The 24,693-nt window shown below is 40.4% G+C and overlaps 1 protein-coding gene across 2 annotated transcripts in view; it reads right to left on the bottom strand.

Moving 5' to 3' along the window:
- Positions 1 to 564: 564 nt before the first annotated feature.
- The window catches only part of tln1 (talin 1), a 79,523-nt gene continuing 55,394 nt past the window's right edge, over positions 565 to 24,693 (bottom strand). For both annotated transcript variants that reach the window (XM_053340472.1, XM_053340473.1), the window contains 24 exons: positions 24,361 to 24,483; positions 24,071 to 24,214; positions 23,784 to 23,945; positions 22,837 to 22,977; positions 22,266 to 22,447; positions 21,289 to 21,421; positions 20,482 to 20,583; positions 20,173 to 20,343; positions 18,949 to 19,197; positions 17,958 to 18,077; positions 17,680 to 17,826; positions 17,050 to 17,216; positions 16,749 to 16,932; positions 16,438 to 16,563; positions 15,969 to 16,085; positions 15,604 to 15,789; positions 14,924 to 15,031; positions 8,435 to 8,540; positions 7,233 to 7,357; positions 6,776 to 6,901; positions 6,374 to 6,436; positions 6,107 to 6,289; positions 2,183 to 2,308; positions 565 to 2,100 (listed from right to left, as the gene is read on the bottom strand). In XM_053340472.1, coding sequence (XP_053196447.1) covers positions 1,966 to 2,100; positions 2,183 to 2,308; positions 6,107 to 6,289; positions 6,374 to 6,436; positions 6,776 to 6,901; positions 7,233 to 7,357; positions 8,435 to 8,540; positions 14,924 to 15,031; positions 15,604 to 15,789; positions 15,969 to 16,085; positions 16,438 to 16,563; positions 16,749 to 16,932; positions 17,050 to 17,216; positions 17,680 to 17,826; positions 17,958 to 18,077; positions 18,949 to 19,197; positions 20,173 to 20,343; positions 20,482 to 20,583; positions 21,289 to 21,421; positions 22,266 to 22,447; positions 22,837 to 22,977; positions 23,784 to 23,945; positions 24,071 to 24,214; positions 24,361 to 24,483 — 3,426 coding nt within the window. In that variant the 3' untranslated portion in view covers positions 565 to 1,965. The remainder of the gene's footprint in view (positions 2,101 to 2,182; positions 2,309 to 6,106; positions 6,290 to 6,373; positions 6,437 to 6,775; positions 6,902 to 7,232; positions 7,358 to 8,434; positions 8,541 to 14,923; positions 15,032 to 15,603; positions 15,790 to 15,968; positions 16,086 to 16,437; positions 16,564 to 16,748; positions 16,933 to 17,049; positions 17,217 to 17,679; positions 17,827 to 17,957; positions 18,078 to 18,948; positions 19,198 to 20,172; positions 20,344 to 20,481; positions 20,584 to 21,288; positions 21,422 to 22,265; positions 22,448 to 22,836; positions 22,978 to 23,783; positions 23,946 to 24,070; positions 24,215 to 24,360; positions 24,484 to 24,693) is intronic.

Below are 24,693 nucleotides of genomic sequence, written 5' to 3'. Positions count from 1 at the left end.
ATGTCCTTCATCACACATGATAATCTGTCTACATGGTGCAGATTTCTAAATCAATTTGTGTTTACTCAAACTTTCACACAGCTAAGAAACATGAGTAATGCTTTCATTACTTTAGATTTGGTAAATGGACTGTACTCATATAGAGCTTTTCTAGTAGTTATGATCACTCAAAGCACTTTTACAGTACATGTCACATTCACCCATTCACACACATTGATACACTGCTGACAGGAGCTATCACACAGGGTGTTAACCTGCTCATCAGGAGGAAACTAACCATTCATACACATTCACACACCGTTGGTGCAGCAATGGGAGCATTTTGGGGTTAAGTGTCTTGCCCAAGGACACATGGACATGTGGACTGAAGGAGCCGGGAATCAAACCGCCTATCTTCCAATTGGTGGGAAACATATATGGTTAACATGCAACATATAAAACAATATCATGTATAATTAAAATAAACAAAATGAACACTAACATATAAATCATAGTTGGATATAAACTACCGTCATGTGATCAGGATCCTGTGTGTAGGGTGAGGAGAAAAAAGATGTCAAGAGCTTCAAAGAAAACTGGCTTTATTGAATATAAATCTCTGTTACAGTGCCCATCAGGTGGTACTGTTGCACACCAGCATTACATTTATTACATGTGAAATCAAAATGTGAACAAAAGAAAAAAGGGCATTGATGGATTACAGTCCATTTTATATCAAGTGTAATGTTTTTGCTGAGCTGTGCCATGTTTGTTCTTGAAAGTAAGAGAAATCTTGAGACACTTGAGATGTAACGGTGGATTTCCATGATGTCCTGATAAATTAATACAATGAGTAATGAATTAAGTGCACTTAGAGGGTAAATGATCGGTATGAGTTTTCATACTTGACAAATGTATTATGAAGGCAATTTATAAGCACCAATACACTTGAGAACTGATATTAGGTCCTTGAAATAAACTGATCTCTATGCAAGTAAATAACAAAAACGCATTACGTAACCAAGACTGGCATCATAGAATCATACGGTGACAGGAATTCTCTCAAAAGTAATAAGCACTGTGTCAGACACTGTTGACACAGATAACGTGTCACTGGAGTGAGTCAATAAACACTAAGCACCCAAATACAGTCAAAAAGATTTCAAATATCTTGAAGTTCAGTATATGGCTTCATAATCATTAAGCAAACGCGTCTTCTAATCTAATCCAAGGCTAAATACTGTTGCTACTTAAATCCAAATATGACAAAACAACATGTATACTAAAATAGCAACTGAATGGAAGATACATTTTTAATACATTTCATAGCTCAATCTTTAAAAAAATAACATTTCCACTCTGATTTGTTCCATTGTAAAGTTCATTATTGCAATTCTGAACTTAAAAAACGGCAACAACTTATTTCATTGTCCTTATTTCAGATTCAAACAGTATGATAAATAACATACTGAATATCATCATTGTCATGTGACCAAAGTCACAATGAACTATCACTTAAACATCGAGTCTCTTTGTCTCTTAATGTATTCACACACATAAAACATTTGCATAGAAATTTTGCAAAAAGCATAAATTGTGCTAGCCTCCATCAGTTCCAACAGTAAATTTCTAACAGTGAAGGAGAGCGGAATTTATTGGCAGGACAGTCACACAGGACATACAAAAAAAGATTTTTTTAAAAAGAACTAAAAAAAAAAAAGGAGCCAGATACAGTATATTGGAAAGTATACAATCATCTATAATCAATCAAAAGCACAGATACCTTAAGGCTTATATATTTTTGGATTAACAATATTAATAATCATTGGCATTATTGCAAGTTTGACTTTGAAAATTAAATACAGAACAGATTAATATTCATCTTTCTGATACACCACTGTGGAATTGGAGTTAATGTGACTGATGCGTGAGGACTCCTGGAGGAAGGTCCTGAGCATTCCATAGATCACTGTTGCATTACAGCACTCACTGCTCTTGGCCGTCCTCCCGCAGCTCTGTGGGGAGGAACTTATACTGCTGCTGTCTGATCATGGCCAGCTTCTTCCTGGCTTCCTCCAGCTCCCTTTCTTTTCGCAGCATCTCTTCCTGAGCAGCAATGATCTGCAGCACAACACAGTCTTGTCAGCACATTGAGGAAACACAAGTTTCAAAATCTTCTCACTTTTGGGTGTGTTTGACTCACCTGAGCAATACCTCCAACCATCTTACTCTTGACCACCACAGCATGGTCATCCTGAGCATCAAACGCTGCTTTCTGTGCTGCTTTCACCAGGTTATCAGAGGCTCTCTTCACAGCATTTCCAGCAGCCTGCACAAACACACCATGAGTCATGAGTTTCAAAAAAGAGTGACAGTTCATACTTGAGTTTGAAAACAGTAAAATAGTAAACGTCTACTTACTAACTTTTTCTGGAGCTTTTCATAGTTGTAAGTTCCAGAAAAGGTTAGTGTGTTCAGCTTTATTTATCGTTTTGTCTAACTAAAAGAATTGGGGGCAGATGAGGTGAACTATAAGAGCAGAGGTCTAATACCTCTAACCATGGACCATGATTGAGTCTTTGAGGGAATGTGAACACAGACTCATGGAGACATTGAGCAGCACACACCAGCTGTGCTGCTTGTGAACAGCAACTCCTGGAAAGGGAAAGAAAATTTCCAACAGTGCTCAAAGAGAAAACCATAACAGGTTTTTTTCCTGCTCAGTGCCTGAGAATTTCTGTATAAGGCAATGAGGAGCAGCCTGCTGAACTACACTCAAAGCCAAACATGTGTCTCATTGGGCAGCTCAGCTCTAACAAAGCAGGGTTTTCTCCTTTTGCGGCTCTGTGGGCTGAAATCAGACACTGAGCTGGCAGAGGACGACACAGTCATACAGACATTAGTGATTTCTCCTCTACTGGTTTATCTTTGGCTGGAATGTTACTGTGAGAGCAGCCCTGACATACAACATAACACTGTGAAGTTCCCTTCAACAGCTGTACACTGAGGCAACACATTAAACTGGACTGTAAAAGTATCCCAGACCTACCACTGACAGGCTGATGATCTTTGAACAATTGATTTCATGTGCATTTTTAGAACAACTCAATCCTCTTTTATTCACTTAAAATATCACTCCCACTTCCTCACAGCTCTGACTCCATCTTCGAAGTATTTGAAGCCCTGTGTGACATTGGTCCTAAAAAGTCTACCGGGGTCAGTTGGATCCACAACTTTTACTACTAGCTGCTGCTGTTATAACTGATGCTTTGACACATATTTTTAATTTAACTTAAATAACTGGAAGTATTCCAACTGTGTGGAAAACTGCTTTCATTTCTCCATTGCACAAAGGTGTTCCTTTGTGCTTTTTGGTGTTTTTTTGTGGTGAAAAAGTACTTTTAAAAGTTCAATATCGACATTTCTTTCCAGAAACAATGCACCTTAGAAAAATCCAGACTTTATTGTCCCTAGATCAGTCTGTCATTGTGTTCATCCAGAGTAATAGGGACACTGATGCAATGTTGTGAGCACCACAAACTAAATTCCATTCATCAGTTATATTGGGGCAGAAGTCATATCTATCAAAGACCAAGCATTCCATTGTGGTATTGTTAGATTGTACATGCCATGAACACCAATTTGTTTTGTTGCATTGTGGGAATTTTTTGATATAAAAAGGTATAACTTTGATGAACTTGTAAGGTGACCTTGAGTGCTTTGAAAGGCGCCTTTAAATAAAATGCATTATTATTATTAACTCTGATACTGCAGTAAATATTAGTGACTAGGTAGCAGATAGGGGATGCTTTTGGATACATCCAGGAGCCAAAAATGATGATATTGCTTCACGGTTAAAATCATCCACATCAGCCTTAATTAACACAAAACACTCCCAGTTGGCTGTTGCATTATATTGTGGTACCAAATAAAGTGTTTATCCTGTGGTGAAGACAGTTCTGTCCCTCAAACACCTGCTCCAAACACTGCGTTTCCTCAGATATTCACACATTCAACAGAGTCTGTACATTACTCAGCACTCTGAGTAATTACAGCCTTAAAAAGCACCACAGCAAAGAGTGAAGAGAGCAAATGCTGCTGGTGTAATCATAGATCAGGGTTAATGTTTCCAGTTCTGGGTGCCATGACTTGGACTGGTGGATTGTTTCCAGAGCTCCTGTAGACATAAATGTATGGGAATTACTGTGGTGGCAGCTGCAGGCCAAGAAGAGGAGGAGATAAGCCACTGCTGATTGGATCAGTGAATATGAGATGGCCTTGGCGGGCTGATTTGCTCACAGCTAGCACACACACAGCCTTAAAGATAGTATTTTTGGGTGCATGAGGTGACAGGAGATACTTGTAGTTTCTGTTATGTCTTGGGGCTCACCGCATCAGTTACACATAAAGGTCATAACAAGCATTCTGTGCTACATTATTTCCAGTAGTGAGGCAGTGCATTCAGTGGAGTTTAATAGGAAAAACAGATTTTTAAAGGGGCTTTCCACTTCATTTTACACATGAAGTTCAGTTTACTCATCATGAGAAGTAATACTCAGCCTGTGAAAACTGTTGTATAATGTGTTCTGTGTTTAGTCAAGTTTCAGAAAACATCCCTGATGATGTCATAGTGATGTCATCAGGATTAGAGACGAAATATTTCTTGTGGCTTGACATACATGGGCATTTCCCAGACACGGAAAATCTAAGAAAATATTTTATTAATGGCATGATGAGAAATGAAGCATCTAATGTTTTTGGATTTTGGATCATACAGAGTCAGGCTACCCTGGCCTGTTTCTTCCAGTTTTACCTTTTTCAAAAAAAAAATTCTGTCTCTTGTGAGACCCCAACGTTATGGAACTACAATACTTAAAAACTTTAAAAAGACTGAAATGGAGCATCATATAAATGGGCACTCTTACCTGTACTAAATATAGAGTGCACTAATCCTGATGTAGCAGCTGTACAGATCATGCAGCTCACCTGTAACCCTAAACACTCAAAGTCCAGCCTATGAATAGACTATACCATTCTGTGTACTCTCCAACAACCCCAACTGTTGCAGAATGACGGATGTTCTTCCCTCAGCAGGTACTGTAGGTTTGAATCATTAGGATAAATGAGGATCACACTTCTCATGTGTCAGTCTGATGGGGAAGGATTAGAGAGTTAGGGAGCTAACTTTGGACCAAAACCTGGCTCGACAGTCTCAGGAAGATGGCTGAACCCCAAAAAACCTATTTCCATAGTAACTAATGCAGATTCCTTGCCTTTTTTTTTCAAACTCCACTGACTATCCCTGAGGATGTGGTCACATTGTTTCTGAGTTGTAAGGATATTTTAGGGTGTTTTCACTCCTGCCCCTGTTGTGTTTGCCTCTTCATTTAGGCTGGTGTGAAAGCTGGTGTGGACCACACTAGCAGATACAGTAGTCTATGAATTGGTTTGTTTATGGTCTAAAAGATGGTAGATATTCCAAAAATCCATCTGCTGATGGTGAACTGTAAAGAAAGTGACCTTCCAAACCCTCTGTATAACCAACGCCTTATTTATAAAATGGAACCATGGAAACATGTGAGTTTAGGGATTTTGGGGTGAGGAGGAGGAAAAAAAGCCATGAGGCAAATGGACCTCAACCTGAGCGAGGAGGTGAGGCTAGAAGGACACACCACCAACCTCTATCATCACTGACAGACATAAAAGAGGGATGTACAGACAAAGAAGTCGGCTTCAGCCTGGTGCCTCAAACAGAGGCAGCAAGATTCGTGACAATCTCCTGGCAGCATTGGCAAGGCACAAAAGGTGCAAGATTGCAATCTTGCACCTTTTGAGCAGCCATCTTTATTGGATGGGGAAATGAGTTTGCAGATGATCCATTCTTAAGGTGGCTCAGTGAAAAAGGGAGATGAGCAGCTCTAGTGCTGGGTTTTTATATTTGGAGGGTGCTGCACGGTTGCTACCTACTGATTGGGCAATGGGTGCAAAGATACTTGTCAGGGGCAGAGGCAGAGCCTCATAGGATAAACCAATAGAGAAGCCTGTTAGAGTGCGGAGCATGTACAAAGCAATACTATATGATGCTGTGCATAGTAAACATGTAGAGTGAGAGACAGTCTGTGCTGACCTGAAGCCTCTTCATGGTCTGGGAGTCTTGGTCAGCCTTGACTTTGCAGGCCACAAGCAGCTGAGCAGTGGAGGCTGCCACCTGCTTGGCTGATGAGATGAGCTTCTCCTCGCTGGCGTGTCCCTGGACTGCAGAGTTGGCTGCTTCACACAGGTTGTTGGTCGCTGCGGCAACCATTCGAGCCTGAGAAGTGAAAGGCATCAATAGTGAGATGTTTTACTAATAACTTTTCTAATCCTTAAATAAACCTAGAAGAAAAAGACTTACAGCTGAGATGAGTCCCTGAGACCACTGCCCATCATCCACTGCATTGGCTGGTATTGCTCCCACCTGAAAACACACAGAGGTCTGTGTTACAAAGCTTCACTGATATCAAAAACACAATATAAAAACAGACTGTTGGTATTAAGGAATATGAATGACATGGATGGGCAAATTAAACTAAAGAACAATGATGGATATCTGAACTATATGTTTGTTTTTTATTTAGTGGAAAGAAAGGTTTGTATTATATAAGGATGCTTTGTGTTTATCTTTGGGGCATATCACAACGTGCAGCATAGAAACTTTCCCCTGTGAAGACTGAATAAATGAGTCAAACAGTATTCAGAATTGTCACTGTGATAAGGTCTCATAGGATGTTCATCCTTTAGTTGGGTTCAGACATACCTTCCCTTGAGCAACCAGCTCCCTCTGTGCTGCTGAAGCAGCTTTGACCAGAGCACTGGTGGCAGCTGCGATGGACTTGGCTGCTTCCAGAATCTGCTCCTCAAAGTTCAAGCTCTCATCTGCCTCCTGTTTACATGGGAGGGATACCAACAGTCAATAAACACACTAGGTTACAGGGCTGTGGTGACCTGTATGATTTATTCAGACAGAAAGGCCTCATGGTTACTGTAAAAAGGTTAATAGGGCTGCTTTTCAGCATAGGACAAGCTGCTGTCATTAATAACTTTAAAATGGAAGAATACTAAGATGCTAACAGGCTAAGGTCTGGAACAGCCATCAATCATGGTGTGAGGAGCTGATAGCTGAACAGACATGCAGCACACACACTGTACGTGACCCTGTGGTGAGGTTAACAGGCCCAGTGTGAATACTGCTGCTCTGTAAAAAGCCCTCTAACCTTGGGCTTGGTCCTTGGTCTCAGCTGCTCCAGTTTCTTGGCAGCTGCTTCAATAGCTGCTGCAGCTCCCAGGAGCTCATTCTCTGCGATGACTGTGGGATCCTCAGGGTCCACCCACTCTGTGCCTGCAACACGCACACGCACACACACACACACACACACACACACACACACACAGAGTATAATAGTATTATGGTAATGATAACATAGCTTATTATCTCAATCATCCCTATATATTTTAAATTTGAGATAAATTATGTTATATGTTTTTATTAAAGTTGATTTAATCTGTACCTGTTCATGTATTTCTATATAATTATTGTTTCATTTATTCTTCCTCTTTGTAGAAGACTGGTTGTGAGCTGGTCCAGGTTAATAAAAATACCAAGATTCCCTAAGCTCTGAGGCTAACAAAGCAATGCTCGCTTTTATCATCAAACTGTCTTCTACCTGAAGGTGTATCATATCTTCTGTTGTTCTTCTCATTTTCAGACTGGAGCTACATGATGTCATTATTAAATTGAATTTTAAGGCTGTGATTCACAACTGTAGTGTTGTTGTTGTGAGTCTGATTCAGAATATTTGAGTTTTTTATGACTGAAGTTGAGAGCTAAACCTTAACAGGGCATTTGATGGGATTCTGATTCTGAGCTGATAAAATCCAGTTGAAGCCTAATCCTGCACATCAATAACAGTCATCTCATTTCTATCTGCTAAATTAAATTGTGGATATAAAGCCACATAGGCATCAGGATTCAGTTGCAGATAACGTCCCTCCATTTGACAGATGATGCATTCATAGAATCGCCTTGAGTTCAACATAAGTTCTACTTGACTCTTAAGAGCAGGATTCCATAAGAGAGCTGTGTGAAACTGTAGATCTCTAAGGGGCAGATTTACTAATCCTACTTCAAATTACTGTGAGGGCTTCTTTGCATGAAGTGCCCCTGAAAGGCAGTGTATATCAATATCACCAAGTGGGAATTTAAAGTTGTATACCTAATGGCTTAAAAATGATTGATTGTAATTCTTATTTGATATTGTATATCAGTACTATATTTGGATTTGTCTTATAACCATGAAAGTTGACTACAAATGCCTGGTGAGATTAAGTGTTATTCATGTAAATGAAGACATGAAGAAACACAACCAGTTTGCTTTGAATGTCATGTTGTTGTTGAAGAGGTCAAAGGTTAAGGTACCTTTCATGGCCTCAGCAGCCTGGATGAGCTCAGTGACAGAGCCTGCTACTCGCTTAGAGTAACCTGCTAACTGCTGCTTCATATCATGAGAGGGCTTCTGGATGATCTGTGGGAGAAGAAAAAAGTCACAACTTTTAATTTAATACTTGATGTGAAAATTAGGTTCATGTAGGTATGCTCACTTCCACAAGTATTGACATTTAAAAAACAAAACAGTGAGTATGCACAAATCTGATGAAAATGTATTTACATATTTCTGCCTTTGTGCAGACAGAGACTTTTAGTGATGAACCTACACAGAGCTTTATACATCTGGACTTCATCCTGGTCTTAAACTTTAACTTTAAAATGTCTTTTTAAAATATAACTGTAATTTATGAAAATAAACCTGTACCGTTAAAGTCAAACATACACTGTTTAGTTGAGACACCACTAAACAGTCTACTGCACTATTCCTGTCTGATCGTTTAAGATGAAGTCCACTGATTTTTCACATCAGCGTGTGTTTCCAGGTGTTGGGGAGGACAGCTGCAGGTGTGAAAAAGCCTTTTGTGTCCAGAGTGAGTTGTGTGAAATCCGATGAAGTGCCTCAATTGATGTCACTTGAGTCAGTGTCAGTTGGGACTAAAATGTGTTGTTGTGGAGTCAGGAAGAAGTGAGGATACCAGATCCATGTAGCCCACTCATGATTGATGATATATGATTTCTTAAGTTGTAAACACTGATGTGACTTTGTCAGCTGGACTCTCACATCAAATATATAATAGAGGGAGGAAATGTGACCTTGTTAATTACTGAATCCTTAAAGGTATATATTTAAAAGTATCATTCATAATTCAATAAAAATAACACCAGTTTTAATTTGTGACTGCTCAGATGTGTTTTAGTTTGAGTTAATGTCCTCAGACTGTCCTGGTGGACATGTAATATTCAGGTTGGGACGGTGTGTGACAGGTGCAGAGCATTAACAGGGCTCAGTCCATACCCGGCTTAACTTTATTCAGAAGTGTTGTCATGGAAGATAGAGACAAGGACGTAACTGCACAGGAACGCATGCAACGGGCCAAACTAATACCACTTGCAAACACTAACATATCCATATACACTAACACACACACACACACACACACACACACACACACACACACACACACACACACACACACACACACACACACACACACACACACACACACACACACACACACACACACACACACACACACACACACACACACACACACACACACACACACACACACACACACACACACACAGAGTCCTTAAGAATTAGTATGTGACTTTATGAGGTTTACTCTGTGCCATGTGTTCATTTGATGGCAATACAAATGAAAAGCAAACCATGACACTGAGCAGCATGATCAGCAGGTCACTGTTAGTACTATGTTTCCTACAGAGGTCACAGGCTGAATGTGGACCAGCAGGCTAGCAGGCTGCTTGTTCTGTTCCAACCATTAGAGGGCAAGAACACAGGCTCAGATCACATCTATAAAAAGTACTGTATTCACACCCACTACATTTCTGTTTGTTTTGTTTACACTTAATCACAGTGGATGGAGTTTTTTTTTTTTTTTTTTTTTTACATTATTTGCAGAAAATATACTTAATTAGCAAAGAGCAAACAAATATAGGGATCCAAGCAACTGATGAAGTTGGAACCAAAAGCTCACTGTCTCTAGGCAACCAGGAGAACAAGGCCATCACTCAACCGGGTTTCAACAGTTTTCTTATTATGCATTTGTTTGCATAACTGTGGTGTTCATTGGCTCAAAAAAGAACCAAAGTTTTTTCCAACATTTAACAAACCACAGGACTTGTCTCCTCTGTCAACATCCTGTGATATGACCCCAACCTCAATGTAGTTGAACATAAATGTATAAATGTAGCTCTTCAATAATTTGAAAAAATGCTGCCTTTGAACATTTGTTCAGGCAGCAATTAGGCTCTGCTCCAGCTTTGGGCTACAGCGCTACATTCAGGAGCCAAATGTGCATTTAAACAAATTCACTAACTAATTTTGAACCTCAGTCAAGTGCATCTACTTTAATGATCATTTTGAACACACACAGCAGAAACTGAAAGTCTGCTCACTATTTTATCTGCACTGTTAGTATTTGTATTTATGATGACAAGACATCAATCTGATATCTGCAGACAGCTGCTAGCAAGTGTTAGCTACGTAGAAGCTGAATTCAGCAGAATCCACACACTGTTTGGTTGGGCTGCATGGCTTCACATCTTGTAGCCAGAAATAATATCTTGTTAACAAACACAAACAGAGCTGAGATCAGTGTGTGGAGTCATTTTTCAGTCCGCCCCTCTTGTAGATATGATCTGTAGATCTACTATGACAGAGCCAGATTAAGTTAACCATCTAGAGTCATGACAGTCCCATAAACTATCACGTTCAAAGACACAAACTACTCGCGTCACAGTTTAGGGGACTGATATAGCTAGCTATCATCCACATTACTTTTTTAAATAAAGTCTTAATATGTTATACTAACTGGATTTCCTGAAGGTGAATATCTTAAATATCATGCAGTAACTCAACCATTTAAAACAAGTATTAACTACATACACATAACATTTAGTACATTAAAAAGCACAGAAAAAAGCACAAATGCAAAAACTGATCTCTGGATTTGAAGCATTAAAATTTGATCATTTAAATAAATATTTAATCAGAATTATTTATCTATTTTTAAATCCAGCTCCAGCCTTGGAGTGTGAAATAATATGACCAGACATTACTATATGAAGTACAATTTTGGACAAGAATTACAACGTTCACTTTGTTACATTTGGATTCTTGAGTTGTTACTTTTATATATTTATTGATTTCATCCATATTGTAGCCCATGCACATTTTGTTCTTTCCTCCTTAAACCTCAAAGGAGTTTGTGGTGTGCTGCTCCCAGGTCTACTCTGGCTTTGTTCTGCTGATATGCTGGTGATGGTATTCTGCAGGATTGTTGTGACATTATATATGCACTGAAGTATTCAACAAATGCAGCGACACACTTGTGCGGGTCAGTCATGTGGTGTACTCACCGGCTTGAACCGACATCAGTGAGCCACAAGTTTAAAAGGAACATTGACAGAGCGTTGGGAAAAAGAAAGAAAAAATGTGATCAAAGACATGAGAGCTGATATCAGACACATGGGGGAGAGGTTTGTAAGCATGCAGCCACCATGCTGTGAAACACTAAATGATCAATTATATAATTCATATCATTATGTATGCACTATTATGTCTAAATCTATTTCTTTTTCAGTTTTATGCTTGTTTGTCCTGATAAAACATAGTGTTGATGGTAACATCCAGACATCAGCACCACTTTCATTTTGGAATTATTTTTGATCCATTACAGCACATCTTAAAAGGATGGTCATCTCAACAGGTGCGTTCTGACTGTACAAGTCATTCAGCCATGAGATTCCAGTAAGATTCCAAACTGTAAGGAACAAAAAGTGCTCAGTTCAAAGAGAACTGTGAACTGAGCAGAGAAGAAGTGAACAACAATTCATCAGTTTGCTGTACGGTGACAGGCAAGATTACTGACAACATGAGGAAGACTAAAATCAGTGAGAGCTTGTTTTACCTTAGAAGTGTTAAGATGACAATGGTGAAAAACAACAGGGTAATTTCGTGCACCACTCATAATTATTAAGAATGAGATAATATTAATATTGAATAATAATAATAATAATAATAATAATGATAATAATAATCTGTAAACATCTATATATAATATTACATAATATGTTTAATCATTGTTTTTGTTTCAGTATATATTCAATATTATCAGCTGGTTTTGTTTATGTTACCAGGGTAACGCTCAGAGGAAGTGATGTCTGCACTGGTGGCGTAAAAGTATATTTCGAATGGTGGAATTTTGTTGGAGGAAGAAACCGATATTTCCTGAACAGGGAGCAGGGAATATGGAGAACCTTTCATCCACACTGTGGAACGGAGCGCAACTAATGTTTGTTGGGAAAGAGCTGTGATGTGAGTGATAGCCGAGCTTGTTAGCTTGTTAGTTAGTTATATACACACTAAACCAGTCAAATCTGGACTTCTTCATGTTGTAAAAATCCAACCAAACTGGGTTGCCTAATCAGTGTAAAAAAAGTTAGTTTGTTCGTATTTGTTTAATACGTGTTTATTTGTTTATTTAAACTGTAGTTCTGAAACAGTAACTTAGGAATAGGTATTTACTGTCAGCAGTTAGATGGTTTCCAGTTAGGCCTGGCTCTCTGTGTGGATCCAGCTGGAATACTGATTGTTATTCAGATTAAAGTGAGAAGAAGCACTGGGTCTGTCAGGCAGCTGAGTGAAGTGGAGACTGCGGAAGAAGAACCAGGACTGTCGACTGATGCTGATATTTTACTTTAAGCCCTTTACTGGCTGATACCAATGATGTGCTGATATTATCGTGCATTGCTACCTCAAATCAAACATTAGTGTTCAAAGTGTTCTGTGCAGCTTCCCCACTTGAAAGAGATGAGCTCTTAAAGTTTCATAAGGTGAAAACCAGCTGCCTCTCTGCTGTTGGTAGAAATGTCCACTTTGCATAGGCTCTCCACGCGGCACAATCAGGTGAGTAACTGGTTTCTTTTCTGACGCTTTTTCTTTGAGCTGACTCCAGCTTTTCCAGAACTGGGCAACCTCTGACTGCACTGCTCTGAGCCTTTTACAAGGGTAGTTGGAAAAGTCAAAGGTTTTGAAATCCCCACTTGGAGATGCTTGGCTAAATAGGAGGGTGTTGGGCGTGACATACTGGATGCAGTCCTCTCGGCTCTGTACTAAAGCATTAATTGGTCGCTCATTTGCTAGGTTGGCTGCGATGTAAAGAGTTGTCTGGAAATCACACTGTGATTTTCTCCTGTAGAAGGTCCTGGCCAGGACACATCTTTTTCTTTCTTTTTGAGAAATTGATTGCAACCTACTATGTAGCCCAGGCCGAGTGCCTCATCACGCATGTGGTTTGGTGAGATCATGCCTGGCATTTTCTGTAACTCCTCCACTATTTCAATTGCAATAGATGTTTGATTACCAAAGCTATTTTCCAAGACACGGAAGATGTCATCTGCAGTGCTGTAAGTCGTATGGTGTAGGTCTCTGTGCTCTTGTCATTAAGACTGTCCAGTAGTTGAACCTTTTTCATCTTTCTTGAACCAGTTGGCTCACCTTGTTTCTGAAGTGCTTCCCAGTCCTTTTTCCATTGGTGGAAATCACGCTTGTTGCCAGTAAACTTGGGGAGGGCCATTGGTTTTAACTTGATGGTTGGTATGGGATAATAAGAGGTAACTGCCATGTGAGTTTGTCTTTCAGCTTCCTCCTTTGTCCTTGCCTGGATGAATTCAGCCGTCCTGGAAACCAATCAGGGGATGTGGTGTTCGAGCCCTTTTAGTACTCTTTGAAGGTCCTCCTGAGCATCTGGAGGGATCCACCGTTTCCACCTGCCATGCACCTCCTTTGCAGTCTTTACCAGCCCTTGCAGATGGTTGAGCATGAATTAATATGGCTCCTGGTTCACATTAGGTTTCACAGCAGAGACATGCTCACAGTCAGCCTCTGCTGCCTATAGTGCTGTGGATATTTTAACGTTCCCAAAGTTGCTCCACCACATTGGAGTTCTCCCCACAGAACCAGACTTCGGGGATATGACTGTTGTTTGTGCGTATGCACCGAACAGCAGTTTGCAGTACTCTGCCTTCTTGGCGCGCCCCTTCCAGGGCACCCCCCAGAGAGTCCATAGTTCTGCTGGGAGATTTCAATGCCCACATGTGCAATGATTGAGAAACCTGGACCGTCCAGGCTGGACGTGGGTGATTGGGAGGAACGGCCCGATCTCAACCCGAGCAGTGGGTTGTTAATGGACTTCTGTGTTAGCCACGGATTGGCCATAACAAACACCATGTTCAAGCATAAAAGTGTTCACAAGTGTACGTGGTACAAGAACACCCTAGGCCAAAGGTCGATGATTGACTTTGTAGTCGTGTCATCTGACCTGTGGCCTTATGTCTCTGACACTCGGGGGAAGAGAGGAACAGAGCTGTCAACTGATCACCACCTGGTGGTGAGTTGGATCAGGTGGCGGGGAAGGCTGCTGAACAGACCTGGGAAAACTTAACGAGTAGTGAGGGTAAACTTGGAATGTCTGGCAGAGTCTGTGAGGTCTTCAACTCCCACCTCTGGAGGAACTTGTCCTGCATTCCCAGGGAGGTTGAGGACATAGTGGACCATGTTCAAGACCTCAGTTTCACTTCATTGTGCTATTACTATTCATTTAAAATACCTTGTTCTGTGTGTTTATGCAGTTTCACCGTGGCTGTGTCCACACTGTGTTAGTGTCTGTCATATAACTGTTCACCCAGTCACACACAGTAAGTAGCACTGTAAACTACTGAAAGTTCAGTATTGGTTAGTTTCTGTTCAGGTGTGTGAGTATGGTGTCTTACCACCAACACATGCTCCAGCAGTCCCAGATATCCAGTAGCACATTCATTACCATAGCGCAGAGCTCTCATCTGGACGTCCTTGCTAACCTCTGGGTGGTAAGCAGCTTGCTGAAAGATCCAACAGACAGAAATCAACATCTGAACATCTGACAGTGTAAGCAGTAGGCCATTTTGCATACTGAAATTCTGATGATAATAAGAAATATTTTTGAATACTATTTTTGAGTTGGACCAGCTGGAAATAAACCTTACCCTCCTTACTAAACTGATAAAAACAGATCATCTTATTCTAAAGTAACTTCATACTAACAATGAGAGAAAAAAAATACTGGAATGTTAAATGATGCTGGTGTGTTTGCATCATCCAAAGTGGCCTAGTATCTTATAATCATATAAATATTATTTATTTATTATATAATAATTCCTATAATTATTTAGTGAAAAGATCCTCTATTTTTTCAGAGGAACACATGTGGCCCAGTTAGAGATGGGGGGAAAAGTAATCACCCTGCATTATCTTAATATCAAATTTTTACCATGTCTTTTATTTTTTCTAATACATATTTGTTGTCAGACTGTGACAGATTTTGGACAAATTTCACTTATCTTTTATTTAGTCAAGACAACAGACGACCGTGTGTCCATCACTAAATTATTCTGCGTATGATTCTCCTGTCTACCTTGCAGGAGTGGAGCATGTCAGCGATGGCCCGTCTGCTGAGGTTGGCTGTGGCAATGATGTCTTCCTGACGGCAAGAATTACCCGCAGCCACTGCCTTCGCTGTTGCCATAGTGATTCCTTTAGTCATGCGAATGAACTCCTCGGGTGTGGTTGTTGTTGATGGTGGGTCAGAACTGCTGAACACCTGTGTGATATTGATATAATACTTTATACAGTATCAGACACAGGATCAGTGTGAAGAGCTGTGCTTTCAGCTGGTACTTGGTTACATTTTATCCTACTGGTTAGAGAAGTGAAGAAACATTCCAAATATTGACAGAGATATTGACACAACATTTCCATTGAAAGAGTATAGTTACTAACAGCAAGCTCTTGTCTGATGTGTTCAATAGTGGCCTCCAGCGCTCTGGTTCCCTTTGTGGCTTCATCCTCTACTGCCTTCACCGTCTTCAGGAGTGATGTTACATTGGTCACCATCACCTACAGCAGACAAGTCAGATTATATGACAAACTATTATACTGATGGCAAAAAAATACACGTCATGAAGACTATTTTCAACATACAGTATTTCTCACAGTATAGAAATTGTTTTGTGATAGAGGGCCTGTGTCTACAGTTTAACAGTATCTTCATGTTAATATGTTTACATGCTGTGTGGTACAATATTATAAAAACTACAATATAAGATACAATAAAAACTATCTTTGTGATCTATTAATGTAATAATCCAACATTCACACAGCAGCGGTAAGCTTTCACGCACGCACACACACACACACACACACACACACACACACACACACACACACACACACACACTTTTGTATTTACCTTAGCAGAGTTCTTAAGCTGCAGCATGCTGGGGTCATCATGGGGTTTGCCTGCAGCTGCTTTGGTGGCACTGATAAGGTTGCCCAGAGCTTTGGCCACATCCTTCACTGCATTGATTAGGACCACCTGTAGAGTACAGAACACAGAGCTTTACAGTGTAACTTGATGTCTTCACACAGGAAGTTTCCCAGTTTGGGGTCTGGATGTGTTTATGAAGCTAGATGTCTGTGTCCCTGCAGATGGGACAGTTCACAGAACTCTCCAGAGAAGACACAAAAAGCTAAAAAAGATACAAGTTCTGCTGTGCATACCTGGGTCTCTGGGTCTTCAGATCCCAGACTGGCGGCTCCCAGTTTGACCACATCAGCCAGCTTGGTTATGGTGGTCACAGAGGACTGGGCAGCCTGGGCCAGCTTCTCCTGACTGGCTCCAGCACCAGATACCAGCAGCTTGGTGTCCTCCACCAGAGCCTTGGCTGTCTTCAGGATGTATTCTCTGCACACAGGAAGATTACATTCACCAACTATATGTGAGGAGTTTCAATAAAGCCAAATGCTGCTTTATCTGATACTACTACTGTATGTCTTTACTACTATCTGCAGTGAAGAGTACCTGTGGTCAGCAAAGGTCTCTGCGTTCTCTCTGTTCAGAGTACCAGCAGTAGCAAACATGATGGTGGTGTCAAGGTCTGCAATGATTCCAGACACAGCGCTGGCTGCTGTGATGCAGGCCTGGGTACCACGGTTACCGGCCTGCAGGGACGCCAGCACATGGGAGACCTGCAAGAAGACCAATCTCTCATCACCACTGTCAAATACAATATTCAAATACAAAATGTAAATTTTAACAAACCTTGTGCTGATTTTAAAACTAATTCTTAATATATTTTTGAATTGCTCATCTTGCCAACCCTTATTTGTCACTAAATATATATATATATATATATACACACATATACACACATACATATATAAGATATATATATATATATATATATACACAGCTTTTTCTTTAACGAGATAAAACAACCTTTCTTCAATATTAAATTGAGGAGGTGAGTGATCTCTACAGAGACTAATAACTTCTTTAGAGGAGTTGAGTTAGCTTTCTCTTAGCATTCCCTGTTGCCATATGTTTTCTGTACTTTTCCACTATTTCTATATAAATATCTAAACTATTCCTCATCTTATGCTTTAATATTTATTTCTCTCTTCCTTATTAAATGATTGGTTGTGGTCTAACCTTCTCAGAGACTTTACGGGCACTTTCAATCAGCTCTTTCTTGGTGAACGAGTCGTTGGGGCTGCACTGCAGGGCTCCAGCTTTGGTCACCAGACCTGTGCAGCTGAAACCCAACTCACCCACTTGCTTCTTAATGTGAGAACCAATCTGTGGTAAAACAAAGAGACAAATCTGAGTAACAGCATGAATAAGATGAAAAATGAGACATACAGAGCTGAAGGGGCCTGTGAAGTAACTCTCAAACGACAACATGCTGAAGTGTGGCTGGATTTATTTACTTCATCATTCTCTGCAGTGACGGCTGCATATTTGGCCTCATCTGCTAGATTTCCAAACTCGTTTGTCAGCTGGTTGGCCAATCCTCCAAGGTCATCAGGGTTGGTGTTAGATTTGGTCACCTGAAGAAAGATGAGAAACCTTAACTGGTAGTCATCTATGGTATAAGCAACATTTGGGTATTGCCCAAGGTGCCAAAACATTGGGGTGCACAGACAAAGACAACAAAATAGGCTATAATTAATCACACACACACACACACACACACACACACACACACACACACACACACACACACACACACACACACACACACACACACACACACACACACACACACTTAAGTACTTAAGTACTTAAAGTCTGTGTAAAGTAAGAATAAATATGTGTTCTGAGTTTGACATACCACAGAAAAGTGTGTTGTTAACCACCCTGCCAAATTTGAATGATTAAAAAAATCGCCAAATATATGAAATTAGGCTTCAAAGTTATGTAAAAATCAGCCTCTTTCTCTGCTCCCAAACACTGTGGGAGTGCCCACCGAGTTCGCTGAAACCCCGCCCCCTACCAAGTGTCACCTGTCGATCAAAGTCACCACCTCTACCCGAAACATGGACGCTACGTCTGAGAGCTTTCTGCAGCTAGCTCAGCAGCTAACTCAGCGGCTAACTCAGCTGCTAGCTCGACGGCTAACTCAGCTAACTGGCTAACTGTAGACTGTAGTAGTAGTAGTGTGCGCTAAATGTATTTATACATCTACAGCAGCAGGGGCGGGTTTATGCTAATCAGACCTGCCCACTAAATCCTGAACACAGAAATCTTGAAACACAGTTTGTGAAGCCTAACTCCACAATTCAAATCTAAATGGTTGAAATGCGTTTTACACATTTTTTAGAAATACATTTATGACCTATTTAATGTGTTTAGAAGAAAATGTCTGAATTCACTTTACACAGTCTTTAAGCCTACGAGGGATTTATGAAAATGCCTTACCATTTCCTGCACAGTGACAGCAATAGCCTTTGCTGTCTTAACCATGGTAGTCTGGTAGTCAACAAAGGTGCCTTCAGGTTCCAATGCAGGTGTGTCTTCCATTTTATTGATAGCATCATTGATGGAGTCTACCATGCCACCCACAGCACCGGCAGCACCAGCAGCTTCAGCCAGAGTGGCACCCAAGTCATCTACTGCCTCTTTCATCATCTGCACTGACTCCTCCAGGGCCTCCTGCATATGTGCTGCCTGGAGAAATGAGCACATGTCACTCAGTAATGCAGGAATATTGTTTCATAGATACATCATCAATGAAATCTTTTATTGACATGCTTTAACATAACTTTCACAGTTCTTAGCTTGGTTTTACAATTTTACTTCAGCTTTTTCTAGCAGCCATAGTGCCAAGTTGTCAACAGTATCATTTATACTGTACGTCTGCAGTCAGATGCATGATTGGATATCATCAAGCTCACTTTAACATTGTCAGACCACATACTGCTTAAACAATGGAACTGTCATGCTCAACTCAAATGTCTTCACAGTATAATGGATGACAAACCAAAAGCACAAAAATAGCAAATGAAGTCAAGGAACTCCAAAAAAGCAACACTTAAAATAGTTCCCAGCTCCTGTGCATTAATGGACATATATGTAGCTGTTAACAATAAGCCAAAATTACCAAAGATGTTATAAATAAGACAGGTTAAATCTATTTAGAAGAGAATCAGCTTCAACCTGAAGAGGCCAGTGTTTGACTTGATGTAGAAACAAGATATGTTTGTATTATGCTTGATACATTTTTGATGCAGTAAGGTCCATAAATACTGGACATGGTTCTGTTTCACCAAATTTGCAACATGCGATCATTATATCTTGCATTCATTGCTATAGATTTAACAAATGAAAGGACACATCATATTTGTGATCCATGAAGATTAAGATGTGTAAATTTATCCCAATATCTGAGTGACAGCCATTTGTGAAATGAGCATCTGCAGTGTAATTTTTTATTTAAACCACAAAGCACTATGCGTAAGTCAGAAAAATTACTATCACATATTTTAGCCAAAGAATTGTTTTGAGGAGCTTACTGTCAAATAAAGCTGCTATTAGAGTCAGTAAAAACACAATACATTTGATAATTACTAGACTGCATTTGAGACTTCATTATATTATTAACTTGTCTTGAGGACTGTGTATGATGAGTGGCAGTGTTAGTACCTTGGGGTTTCCTCCAGCCTCTTTGGCAGTGTAGAGCATCTGCAGGGCTGACTCTGTCAGGGTCTTGGTCTGGTCTAAGACAGCCATCTGCTGTTGACTGCTGACAATCTTGGACGCTGTGCCAATGGCTGCCATGATCAGAGGCTCAAAGTAACGGGCCATCTGAGATACCTGTTCAGATGTGTAGGGAACAATTATATGAATTAACACTGAGATTCTGAAATAAAAGAAACATGTCAGGTTTGAACAGGCAGAGCTAGTCCCCCTTCAGAAGGACCAGCAGCAGAGCAACAGAATCCAGAATTTTACCTTGTGACCCAGCTGGGAAGCCTCAGAGCGAGCAGCCACAGCTACTGGCTCAATCAGATTACTGATCTCATGGACTGAGACAGCCATCTGCTCATGGAGAGCCTGCAAAACACACAAAGGTTAATTAATACACTCACACACACACACATTTACCTTTCCTCTCTATGGTTGCAAATACAGTTCTCAGATTTCAGGAACAGTGTTCTCTGACATGAGTTTTGCTCCATCATTTCTTTGCCTTAACACACTTGAATTCACACACATTGTCTTTTATATGGGAAAAGTGAGTGACAGGCATCAGAAACGCCTCTAAAAACACTTTCTATGTAGATTGGCATAATTACACAGAACGATAGGAGCACTTATACAATACATCGAAGCACAATACATAATAATCTAAACACAATAAATGCCACCTTTATGAAGGTTTCATTGTTTATTTTGGGTACAATAGCATCAGAAAGGCGTTGAATCAACACATTTGATCATGAGGCTGTAGCAGGTGGTGCTTTCTTTAAGCTTTGCAAATGCATTTCACATTTTCTTCAGTCAGTGGAATTTTGAGCTAATATGCTACATACATCATGATATTTTAGATATGTACAAAGGAGGAAAAGAAACATTTTAAATGAAGAAAAGTTAAGATGAAAAACTGAAAATAAATAAAATAGATGTTCAACCTCACTTTCAACTTCACAGAGAGAACTTCTGACAGTTTACTGGACAGAGCTGTATGACTGGGTCCTCACAATGCTGTGTATGTGTGTATGTGTATGTTTGCGTGTGTGTGTGTGTGTGTGTGTTTACCTCCATGGAGATGTCCTCTCGGGGTGTTAGCTGCTGGCTGATGGCAGCCAGAGAGGCCTGGTCGACGTCACGGATGCAGCCGTTCAGCACCTCAATAGCATCATCACATTCTCTCTGGCCTGGGGCCTTTTCTCTGCACAAGTACACAAGGCAGAAAGAGATATTATTCATAAGCAATCTGGGTTCAATTAAATTTTGTGCTAAATCACAACAGAAGTGATCTCAGGACACTTTTCACATAGAGCAGGTTGAGACCATACTCTTTAATTTAATTTAATTTAATCCAACATTCTCTCATGATAGACAGCAGCAAGGAAAAACTCCCCTTTATTAGGATGAAAGCTCAAGCAGAAGCAGGTTCTTCAATCATAAATATCAATTTAATTAAATGCTGACCTTAGTTTGAACTGTCATTGTGCATCTTATTTGTCCATTAATCATTAAAATGTCTATTGCTCTGGCATTATATTGATTGGTGATGAGTTTTTTTCCATACATATAAAGCTGTTACAAACGAGTGTCAAAATAACCAAAGACAACTGACACTTAGATAGTTTCCACCAGCTTGATTCTATCCCTGACCATCCTGTCAGCTGATGTACTAATTTTAACCTAAATAGCTTGAGAGGATGTCTACCTTTGGAGTACTATAGTTCACAGAACATTAACATCAATACTGAATTACTACAGCTGTCCAGCGGGCCATTTTAGTGTGTATTTTATTGCTCTTTGTTTTAAAAATACATCCAGTGGTAGAAATGGTAAGGCTTGACCAGACAGGGTAGTGCCTCATTAAGCTGAATTTTTATTCAAAGTGTGTCTCTCTTTTCTGTTTACAAAACCACTAAAGATGCACTAAATGTAGAGTTGGAACCAACTCTGCTAAATCCACAAGTACCAATCTAACATGACAGAAAAGGAGGGGGTTATGGCTGTATCAATAGGAGATAACAGGAGTAGTGTTAGCAGCAGTGTACCTCATGTTGGTAATGAGTTTCTTGATGGAGTCAGACACAGTCCTGGAGTGTCCAGCCAGCACTGACCACTTGGGAGGGTCTTTGGGATTGACAGCCAGAGAGCGGGCAGTCTGGATCAGGCCTGTTGAGCTCTCCAACATTGTCCTCGCTGCTGCCACGATGGGCTCCATGGCTGCATGACCCTGAGGAAGGTGAGAAGTACTACTTAAGTGAGAAATACTGAATGCCACTGTCTCCAGAAGTAGAGATTAGAGACACAGGACCTACTCTTACTAGTGCTTTACAGTACTTGTACTTGCAGACTTTACAGTGAACACACAACTGAGAAACAAGTCAGCACAAATGAACATAAGTATTCACATGCATAAACTGATCCTGACAGTGAACTATGATTGTCAGATCATGCTCTCATTTAATTTCTGATTAAACCTATAATACCTACATGACCTAAACTAGCCTCTTGGATAACTCTGTCACATTTATATTGTGGTGTGAACTAAAATGTTGATTGATGTGTACTGTCCCTGCCAAATAAAACTTAAATTAAAAAAAACAAAAACCAACAACGTACCTCAGGGCTGATCTGAGCAGGAATGCTGGCAAACTCTGGGTTGGAGGCGAAGGCTGTCAGGTTGTCCACAGCTTCTATCAGAGGTCCAGTAGCAGCCTTACATTTCTCTCTGTTCTCCTGGTTAAAGGCTCCATCCAAAGCCTGCACAGAGGACATAGTCCTGAATCACAACTTCTCAATAGACCATGTTACTAGAACAGTTATTGACATACCTCCTTGAGCTGTGATATATGTCAAAGACAAAGCTGAGCCCCTGTTTACCCCTCTTGCAAAGTATAAAGTCTCTTTAGGCTGTAACTGAACAATAGTATTTGGATTAAACACAAACACATTTAGCTAAATGAAACACATAGGCACAAAACTGAATAATCAAGTCAGTTTCTATTGTGATGTGAATCAGCACTGAGTAAACCAGGAACCTGCTTGGTTGTCCAGCTGAGTTCTGGATTAGGCCTAGAACCAAATAGGCTAGGAGTGACAGCAGTGAAAATACAGCAACATTTTAACACCATAAACCTGAGTATGGTGATCTGTGATCTTTCAGGGTTATCGCCAAAATCACAATATCAGTGAATAAGTACAGGGAAAAAACTATCTTGGTTGTTCCCTGACTGTAAGGGATCAGTTTGCTATCCCTCTCTCTCTCTCCACACCATTCCAATGATTTTACAGGTGTGTGGAGGTAACAGAGTAGGCAGGTTACTTTTCTCTCTTTCTCTGTTATCTCTGTTTGTATGTTTCAATATGTCAGTAGCAGGCCATAAAGACATGGAATGGTCTAACATTAACTGCATAAACTACTGTAGTTTATTTGAAGAATTACTCGGCCTTGATGGTAAGCACGGTTAAGAAATGCAAATCATAAATTTGCTTTTCGTTTAATATAGATTATTTGTTTGAAATGAAGTTGCTGTTGATGATGAATTAAACAGGACTCTACTACAAACCTTAATGGACTTGACCAGGTTGGCAGTAGTGTTGGCCACCTCTTTGGCTGACTGGACAAACTGCCTCTTTGCAACAGGGTTGGGAGTTTTGGAGGAGGCCAGACGGCAGGCGTTACATAGTGCTGAGGTGTGTTTGGCAACAATGGTGGCTGCAGAAAGTACCTGGGCAGAGAGACAGTGCACTGGGATAAATCAATGTAGTCAACCACATTCAGTCTCACTAAGACAAAGACTAGTGATGATAGAGTAGGTCATTAGTGTGATGTTGCAGTGAGGGTGGTATGTACTTGTGACTGGGTGCAGGCTGGGTCCACCAGGTTCTGACAGGCCATCTGGATAGACTGGTTAGCCCGGGCAAACTGAGCAGGGTCCACCAGACCCTTCTGACCTGCTGAACTGTTGGGGTCCGATACTCCCACCAAATAGGCAGCCTAGGAACATCAGCGGATCATTGATCAGTTTACACTCACTTTCAGAGGTGAAGAGCAAATATTATAAACACAACTAAAACACACACCTTGCCAGCATTCTCCATATTATCTCGGATATACAATAATAATAATAATAATGATTTTACCTGAGCAGCTGCTTCAGTCAGACCACATAGCGCTTTAGAGCCTCCACTGACTGAATCACCAAACTCTGGCAGGTTTGAGTTCTTGGCATTGTGGGAAATACCAGCCATGGACTCACCAAGGACCTGTCAACAGGAAGCATATGCTTTATGCAAACTGGGATATACACAAAGTCAAACCACTGAAATGTGTCTGGAGCTCAGGGTCAAGCACCATGCACCAAATGTGTGGTCAGGTTCATTATGGTCTTCATTACAAAACAAAAAGAAACATATTTATTTTAAGAAGTTCTTAAGTTCTTGTTCAGCTGTTTGTGTTGGAGACTAGTGTAGGAA

Source organism: Scomber japonicus, chromosome 19, assembly GCF_027409825.1.
Source record: "Scomber japonicus isolate fScoJap1 chromosome 19, fScoJap1.pri, whole genome shotgun sequence".
NCBI lineage: Eukaryota > Metazoa > Chordata > Actinopteri > Scombriformes > Scombridae > Scomber > Scomber japonicus.
This window is presented reverse-complemented; position numbering and strand designations above follow the sequence as displayed.